Source organism: Miscanthus floridulus, chromosome 9, assembly GCF_019320115.1.
Source record: "Miscanthus floridulus cultivar M001 chromosome 9, ASM1932011v1, whole genome shotgun sequence".
NCBI classification, from domain to species: Eukaryota; Viridiplantae; Streptophyta; class Magnoliopsida; order Poales; family Poaceae; genus Miscanthus; species Miscanthus floridulus.
In genome coordinates, this window is record NC_089588.1 from 95,391,986 (window position 1) to 95,401,000 (window position 9,015).

At 42.2% G+C, this 9,015-nt stretch overlaps 1 protein-coding gene across 1 annotated transcript; it reads left to right on the plus strand.

Annotated features, from left to right (window-relative positions):
- Positions 1–229: 229 nt before the first annotated feature.
- Positions 230–1,576, plus strand: LOC136480337 (putative disease resistance protein RGA3). The gene is made up of 4 exons (XM_066477917.1): positions 230–304; positions 406–498; positions 577–672; positions 746–1,576. The coding sequence occupies exons 1-4, from the start codon at positions 230–232 to the stop codon at positions 1,574–1,576; spliced, it is 1,095 nt and encodes a 364-aa protein (XP_066334014.1).
- Positions 1,577–9,015: the final 7,439 nt, after the last annotated feature.

Here is a 9,015-nt window from a genome sequence, read left to right on the forward strand (position 1 = left end):
CCGTTTCACTGTGGCGTGCACCACGTGCCGCAGCACACTACGTGACGCTGAACAAATCGACCGACCCAGGTTGTGTTCGTGGACCAAGCACGCCTCTAGCCACGCTCAACCTGCACCTGACTAATGCATGACAATGAACAAGATCCTAACAGAATGATGCAACAATTTAGCTAACACATCCTCGACGACCATCGCTGCGAGCTGCTCCGGCGCCAAGTCCAGGAACGCCATGAAGCCGCCGCGGCGGCGGCGGCCTCGTCTGCAACAGTCAAGCGGAAGCACGACGGCGAGGACGGCACTATCTGTGAGGTAACACATCCTCTCGCTGCTTTTTTGCCCTTTTCAAGGAACTTCAGCTATTCAAGTCATTTGGTTGCCAGTAAGTAAGCATCAGTTAATTTGCAGGCAGTCAGGAAGATCACAGGCCGGTTCGAGATATCTGCTGATCGTGCCGCCGTGCAGCTCAGGCCAGAGGAGGAGGACGGTGGCACCAGTGAGGTGATAAAGCTGTTGCTGCATTTCCTCCCAAATTGGTTGCGTGCTGGTGAATAACCATAATTGGATTTGTAGCACTAGCACATCGGGGAGATTGCACAGCGGTTCAAGGAAATCTCTTCAGATGGAGCAGCCCCGCAGCTCAGGACAGAGGATGAGCATGGTGTCGTCAGTGAGGTAACCCATATTCCTTCTGCATTTCTCCACAATGACACTGCTTGCTGGCAAATAACCATCAATCGATTCGCAGAGAATTAGGAAGATTACAAGCAGGTTCGAGGAGATATCTAAAGATAGGGCCGCCCTACATCTTGGACCAGAGATTGGCGACATTATTTCTGGTAGGGACTCTTGGCGTAGACTGACTAGCCACCTTCTGGATGAATCCCTTGTGTTTGGAAGGATCAAGGAGAAAGAGCGCACCATAGAGTCAGTGTTATCTTTCAGTCAGGGCAGCGGAACTCAAGTTCTACCAATTGTTGGTATGGGCGGCATTGGAAAGAGTACGGTGGCACAGATGGTCTATAACGATGACCGAGTCCAAGATCGATTTGATCTTCATGGTTGGGTTCATGTATCCCAAACATTTGATTTGCTCAAGCTAACGAATGCGGTCACTGAGTCCTTGACCAGGAAACAATGTGAATTCAGTGAATTAAGCTGTGTTCACGATGTTCTGAAGGAAGAGATAAATGCAAAGGATGTGTTCCTGGTGCTAGATGATCTATGGAATGAACAGAAAAATCTCTGGTTCGAATTGCTGCATCCACTCAAGGATGCTCAAAGTGTTACAATCCTGGTGACTACTAGGAGCAAAGTTGTAGCATGCCTTGTTCAATCAGTCGAACACCTTGTTCTTGGCATACTGCCTGAAGATCATTGCTGGTTGTTGTTCCAACATTATGCTTTTGGCAACAAAATCTTTGATGAAGGATCCACTTTGGTTCAGGTTGGAAGGAAAATTATGCAAAAGTGTGGTGGCTTACCATTGGCAGTTAAGTCGATAGGTTGCCTGCTACGGCTCAAGATGGATGTGCAGACTTGGATGGAAAATTGGAAAGTGAGTTTTGGGAAAGTTTAGATGATCATGAAGAGATCTTCTCTGCTCTAAGATTGAGCTTTTATAGATTGCCAGCAGAACTTAAACCTTGTTTTTTACTGTGCAGTTTGTATCCCAAAGGCCATTCGTTTACCAAGGATGACATGATTCACTTGTGGGTTGCTCATGGTTGCATTCACCTGAAAAGATTCGAAATACCAGAGAAAGTTGCTGGTGAATACTTTGATGAGTTGAATAATAGATCACTGATTGAAACAGATTTGTACCACAGTAATGGTCACCGGTATTTGAAAAATCCACTCACAAGATCATCAGTTAAAATATCTTTTGATCAGCTTCTCAGCACATGCGAAGACTTTGTTGATTCTCATGTAAGACCATCGTCTTTTCATAAAAAGATGAGCATGGCTTCTTCTGATCATTTGCTTTTGTCGCATCAACGGTTTAGGTTGCATGATGTGACTTGGGATCTTGCAAAATCTCTGTCCAGCCATGTGCTTTCTCTAAGAGGGTATGATAAAGGTTATTTGAACATGGCAAATAAGGTTCGGCACTTGTATATTTGGCAGGTATTATTAGGATACTGTAACACCCTAAAATTTGCATGATTTTAAAATAGGAGAATTTGATTTATTATACATTTTTATGAGTATTTAAATTTAGAAAAATAATAACCTTGTTAAAGTTAAAATCAAATATAAGGTCTACATACATGTTTGTGCAGTCATGCTGATGCATACTTATTTTTGTGATGCTTGGGTTCGATCAAAATTTGCAAAATAATTTAAATTTCAATTTAAATTGGATTTAAAATTGTGTTTGAGAAAATAGAAAATGAATTCTTTATTTTTCCTCTCCTTCTGCGGTTTTTGGCCCGCGGCCCAGTCTTTCTCTGCAACGGGCGGCCCATTCCCTTCTGCGCCGTTCCCCGCTTCCCGCAGGCCCAGCTCCCTCTCGGCCCAGTTGAGCCGCGCCGCGCAGGCCGTGTCCCCGCCTCCCCTCCCGTGTAGTCACCGACAAGTGGGGCCCGCGTGTCAGCCGCATCCTCTCCTTCTTCCCCGCTCGAGTCCATGTCGATCACGACCGCCGCCATCAGAGTCCGCTCCATCCACGCCTCGCCGCCTTGCTGTGCCTCCCAAGCCACTTGCTCTCTTAAATAGTAGCCCAAGCTCGCGCCGCCCTCCCTCAACCCTAGCGTCACAAGCCACCGCCCGAAACCCTAGAAGCGTCGCCGCCGCATTGATCTCCATCGCCGCTGCTCTTCTGCCGCCGCGACCATGTTCCCGAGCTACGCGTGAAGGTAAGAAAGCCATCGGTATCTTGTATGCTTCCCCCACTCACTCCTTTGCGCCTGCACGAGCTCGCCGTAGCATCGCCGTTGACCTCGAGCCGCCAATCTAACCCCTTGCCGCTTCTGAGCGATCTCGGGCATCCTCAAGCCCCAGATCGAGTTCACCATCACCTCCGCTATCTTCCGGTATCCTTGCTTCAGCCGATGATGCTCAGAATCGGTCAAATGCCAAACTCCGGTGAGGTCAAGCCACTGCTGTCAGTGGCGCCGCCGCGACAGCACTGCTCCGGCGACCCCATCTCCCTCTCTTCTATCTCAGCTGTCCAAGTTATATCCAATGGCCGACAGAGCCCGATACGCCTTCGCCAGCTTCTTTTACAAAAGAGACCCTAAACTTTTTAAGATTTGAACCCGCCGTCCCTGGTTTCTTTCAAAAGGACCCCTACCTTTTCTTTAAATAGTGCCCGCAGTCCTCGGCCAGATTTAAAAATCAGATTTTATTTATTTTTAAATTCGAAAATCAAGTTCCATCTATTTATAAAATTGCCACTATCTTCATTAGGCCATATCTTCTCCGTTTTAACTCCAATTTGACCCGTTCAAGTTGCATTAGATTCGTAATTGCATAATCTACATGTTTATACTACTGTTAAATATATTGTCAACTTTTAAAAATTCAAGGTTAGATTTATCTATTATTTTATTAAAGGAGATCTTGTTTAATTCTTAACTTCTTCGTTATAGCTCCGATTAGAGTACTTTTTCGCGTCTGTGTGTTCGTAGCGAGACGTAGATTCGTTTTACAAACTTTTTATCTTGATTTTATATTTGGTGTACTGCTCTAATTTAGATCTATTGTTTGCTTCGTGTATGATTGCATAGATGCTTGTGTGGTGCTTTATGATCATGTCCAGTCAGTGAGCTATACATGGTGAATCAAGAAGCAGATCTTTGAAGATTTGGACTAGAAGAAGAGCAGAGTTGTAAGGCAAGTATAGCATGGGATCATCCTTGTTTCCTATCAACTTTCGTATATTTAATTCATGTTTGCATGTGTCACCTTGATAGGGATTCCGTATAATTGAACTTATACCATGTCTCCTATGGGATATGCATTGGGTAGTTTTCCTTGTGCTCAATTAAACCATGATCTTGTAACGTGACTAATGGTATATGAAATAAACATTAAAATATGACTTTTTAGCAACTTGGAAATAGGGGGCTAGAGTATTTAGCTACTTTCTAAATGCTTCATATTCCTCTCCCTAAGGACTTATCTGTAAGCGAACATCTATTGTTTGCTTCGTGTATGATTGCATAGATGCTTGTGTGGTGCTTTATGATCATGTCCAGTCAGTGAGCTATACGTGGTGGATCAAGAAGCAGATCTTTGAAGATTTGGACTAGAAGAAGAGTAGAGTTGTAAGGCAAGTATAGCATGGGATCATCCTTGTTTCCTATCAACTTTCATATATTTAATTCATGTTTCTATGTGTCACCTTGATAGGGATTCTGTATAATTGAACTTATACCATGTCTCCTATGGGATATGCATTGGGTAGTTTTCCTTATGGTCAATTAAACCATGATCTTGTAACGTGACTAATGGTATATGAAATAAACATTAAAATATGACTTTTTAGCAACTTGGAAATAGGGGGCTAGAGTATTTAGCTACTTTCTAAATGCTTCAGATTCCTCTCCCTAAGGACTTATCTGTAAGCGAATATCCGGAACTTATAGTACAGCTGTGAGGGCTACATGGCTCTGGATTTAGCTCAGTATAAGGACCTTTTCTAGGTTGTTAGAGGTTACCTTTATGGCGCAAGAGGGGTGTGTTTTTGGTTGGATATAGTGCGGCCTCTGTCCGTCAGTGTATAGGCTACGTGTCATTGTGCCTGTCGAAAGGGGAGCCCTACATTTGCAGGGCACAGAAACCTAGCGGCCCTAACTTGTTAGATGAACCTTTGAAAGGCTTCATAGTGAACCCTGCCGACCTTCCTTGGTAGTGGGTCAAGAGGCTGATCATCTCGGGCAAAAGGGTAAATCACGACTCATAGTGAAAGTGTACAACCTCTACAGAGTGTAAAACTGGTATATCAGTCGTGCTCACGATCACGAGCGGCCTTGGACCCTTATGGAATAGATGATGAACACTAATGATACTGATGATAAAGATGCTCACTAATTATTACTATTTATGCAATTCATTATTCATGTTTACCTGATCATGTGTTTATATGGGCTTGTGAATAAACTTGTTGCCACGCAATTGCTAAAAGATGACTTATTAAAAGTTAATCGCACTTAAACCAGTGTCAGCTTTTCGAGCCTCATGAACCCCATGATATATTTGTTGAGTACGACATGTACTTACGCTTGCTTTACTTTTTAAATCTTTGGAAAATCCCGGATGGGTACCAGATTATTAGAGTTTGAAGAAGTTGGGCTTATGATCAACCAGTAAATTGTCCCTATGGAATTGGAGTCTTCATCCGAAGATCGGAGTTGTCTTTCCACTGTTTGCTATCTAAGGTTATATTCTTTATATTAAGTACGTTATATATTACCCTTATTTGTAGCTATATGTGAGATTTAACTTCCTAGGCTCACATATGGTGTGTATCTGGTTTTGTTTTTAAAACTGGGTGCTACAAAGTGCTATCAGAGCAATGCTGACTGTAGGATCCAAGCCTAGTAGAAACTGATTATTTTAAGGTTTAGAAGTTGCTACAAAAACCCTTGCTCTATGAACCTTGATATTTTCTTCTCTACTATATCTCTACCCTTATTATTCATCTCTACCTTGGTACTTATTTTGAAGTCTTTGTTCTCATCTTCACTCCTTAATTTGATATGCTTTTAGAACTATCTCTCATCACCTTCTTGCATAATCTGAAGATGAGTCTTAGGATTGTTACCCCTAGTACAATGAGGACGATAGTATCGCAAGTTGAGTCAATGATGGAATTGTGCACCTTTAGTGCTTTGTTGAATTGTCATTATGCTTCTGCTTATTTTGAATCTTTGTAATGATTGCAATAACCTTGTTGGGTGTTCCCACAATTTTATTTAGTTTATAGGCCTAAGGTATAAGGATTAATGAAATAAATAGTCAGGTTTTAGTTCTCTCCTGTTTTCTCTATCGTGCCTTCGGAGCAACCTATCTTTATCAGTTTATATCTCTATCTTTGGACTACCAAAAATCATGACAAAATTCTGGACGATATTAGACTTCAATATCTTTCTCTGACCATAAGAATCACCTTCATAGCTATGTTGGTTATGGAGTTATGATAATCATAAGATGATACATCGATGTTGTCTGAAGCCTAGAATAGTTTCTATTGTGCACTGCTTTCAACTACCTGAACTACAAAATTTGGAAAAGTGTTCTATAAGGAAGTTGTGGAGAATTTGATAAGATTTCCAACAATATAAACTGTAGCTCTATTGGATTAACAAAATGAGAGTTACAACTGTTTTTCTATGCTGTTGTTTTTTTGCTCGCGAGGAATTTTAGATTTCTTGTTCTTGCCCATATACAAGAGTATCATTGGGATGACTGAATGTCTTGATACTAATTAGATCATCTAGAAGGAGATGCAAGCTATACTTTGGTGTTCCCTAGTTTAATTTTTCTTAAGGGGGTAGCCAAGTTGAAGAATTTGTAAGATGAAGTATCATACGTTCTAGTTTGCGCAGCGGAAGCGTGGTGGGCCCATAACCCACGGGTTTTAGGATCGAAACCTTTGGAGGAGATCAATAAGATAGATGAGCACGCCTATGCAAGCTATCCAACTAAGATGGGTCTGAATGCTCAAGGTGCCATATGAAGTTCAGTCATGCTCTCTAGCTCTCACTTGGAAGAATCGGTAATCTGATGAGAGAGGTGGTACTCAAGGATGTGAGAGACAAACTCAGAGTTTTCAATGATCAGATTTGTTTAGAGGTTTAAGCAAGAAAACATGAGATGGAACATCTGACGTATGGTCTGGAGTTATCTATTGTGGAGCATGAGGTACTATCTACTTGGGCCTAACAAGTGACATTTAGGTGGATCACAAGAATCTAATGGACATCTTCACTAAGATGGTTGTGAGCTTGTGACATCATTGTTGGATTGAAGCAATCCAGGTTTTACGACTTGAAAAAGTGCTATCACTTTGAGAAGCAGAGTCATGGCCGATGCCCTTAGCAATGGAGAATTGTGCTAAGAAGGTTCAGGTGACACCGAGGATTATGAATTGTATTCAAGGTTCGAGCAACTTAACCGGAATCATTAATGTTTTAAAGATTGGTAGTAGAATCTCCTTCTGACCAAGAGATTCGTCAGGCTCCGTTAGAAGGTGAACATCTGAAGAAAGAGGTCTAATAAGTATGCACTAAAAGGAAGAAAATGGCCTAGTGATTGAAGTTACCTAGGCATGTTCTGGAGTATTTGTTAGAATCATGGAATTAGTTTAGCAAGTTACTTGGAGTAAGATTAACAGGTATGCAAAGTAAAGTAGGATCCTTATCAAGAAGATGTAACTATATGATAGAACTACACAAGGAAGTAAAGAAGAATCCAAAGACGGAGTATTCCTATCTCCTAGTCGACGTCTTTCGAATTTCAACGATGAGATTCATCTTAAGGGGGGTAGAATTGTAACACCCTAAAATTTGCATGATTTTAAAATAGGAGAATTTGATTTATTATGCATTTTTGTGAGTATTTAAATTTAGAAAAATAATAACCTTGTTAAAGTTAAAATCTAACATAAGGTCTACATACATGTTTGTGCATTCATGCTGATACATACTTATTTTTGTGATGCTTGGGTTTGATCAAAATTTGCAAATGGATTTAAATTTGAATTTAAATTCGATTTGAAATTGTGTTTCAAAAAATAGAAAATGAATCCTTTATTTTTCCTCTCCTTCCGCGGTTTTTGGCCAACGGCCTAGTCTTTCTCCGCAGCAGGTGGCCATTCCCTTCCGCGTCGTTCCCCGCTTCCCGTAGGCCCAGCTCCCTCTCGGCCCAGTTGAGCTGCTGAAAGGTCCTAATGGCTAGAGGGGGTGAATAGCCTATTAAAAAATTTCTATAACAACACTAAGACAAATAATTAGTCAATAAGATGGCGAAGCGAATTTTGCACTAGCACTATACTTGGGGTTGCAAGCCACCTACCCAATTCGATTTTCTATGCTCTCTAGTATATTACAACAAAGCTATGTCACTAATATACACCTAGGTGATCAACCTAGTGAGAGTAATACAATTAAATGATACACTATCTAGTCTTAACTACCACTAGCTCTATTCAAGTGAATGTATAATGAAATACAAGAGAGTGGTAGAGAGGTATACCACCGTGGCAAGTGACCAATGAGTGAATATCAATGAATACCAAGGAGACAATCAAGACACAATGATTTTTCTTCCAAGGTTCACTTGCTTGCCGACAAGCTAGTCCCCGTTGTGGCGATTACTCAATTGGAGGTTCACGCGCTAATTGGCATCACACGCTAAACCCTCAATAGGGTGCCGCACAACTAACACAAGATGAGGATCACATAAGCCACGAGCAATTTACTAGAGTACCATTTGGCTCTCCACCGGGGAAAGGTCAAGAACCCCTCACAATCACCACGATTGGAGCTAGAGACAATCACCAACCTCAGCTCGATGATCCTCGCTACTCTAAGCCATCTAGGTGACGGCAACCACCAAGAGTAACAAGAGAATCCCACAGCGAAATACGAACACTAACTGCCTCTAGATGCAAACACTCAAGCAATGTACTTGGATTCTCTCCCAATCTCACAAAGACGATGAATCAATGCTGAAGATGAGTGGGAGGACTTTGGCTAAGCTCACAAGTTTGCTATGTCAATGCAAATGGCCAAGAGAGTGAGCTAGAGGCGGCCAAATGATATTTATAGACACCCCAAACAATAGAGCTATTGGCTCAATTATTGGGCTGACTGCGGGATGACCGGACGCGCTGGTCAGATCGACCGGACACACCCTGCTAGCATCCGATCGCGCTACACCATCCATGTGTCGCTCTACATTCAACCATAGCCGCCCGATCTCACCGAGAACTTCGCGCGCCAATGGTCACATGACGACCGGACGTAGCACAGTGAGGATGACCGGACGCAGCAACGCTGAGTCTGGTCG

Excerpts from the sequence above, each read along its gene's own strand:
- LOC136480337 (XM_066477917.1), top strand. The coding sequence starts at position 230 with ATGAAGCCGCCGCGGCGGCGGCGGCCTCGTCTGCAACAGTCAAGCGGA. Across the intron at positions 499-576 it reads AGGACGGTGGCACCAGTGAG|CACATCGGGGAGATTGCACA; the intron begins GTGATAAAGCTG and ends TTGTAGCACTAG. Across the intron at positions 673-745 it reads AGCATGGTGTCGTCAGTGAG|AGAATTAGGAAGATTACAAG; the intron begins GTAACCCATATT and ends ATCGATTCGCAG.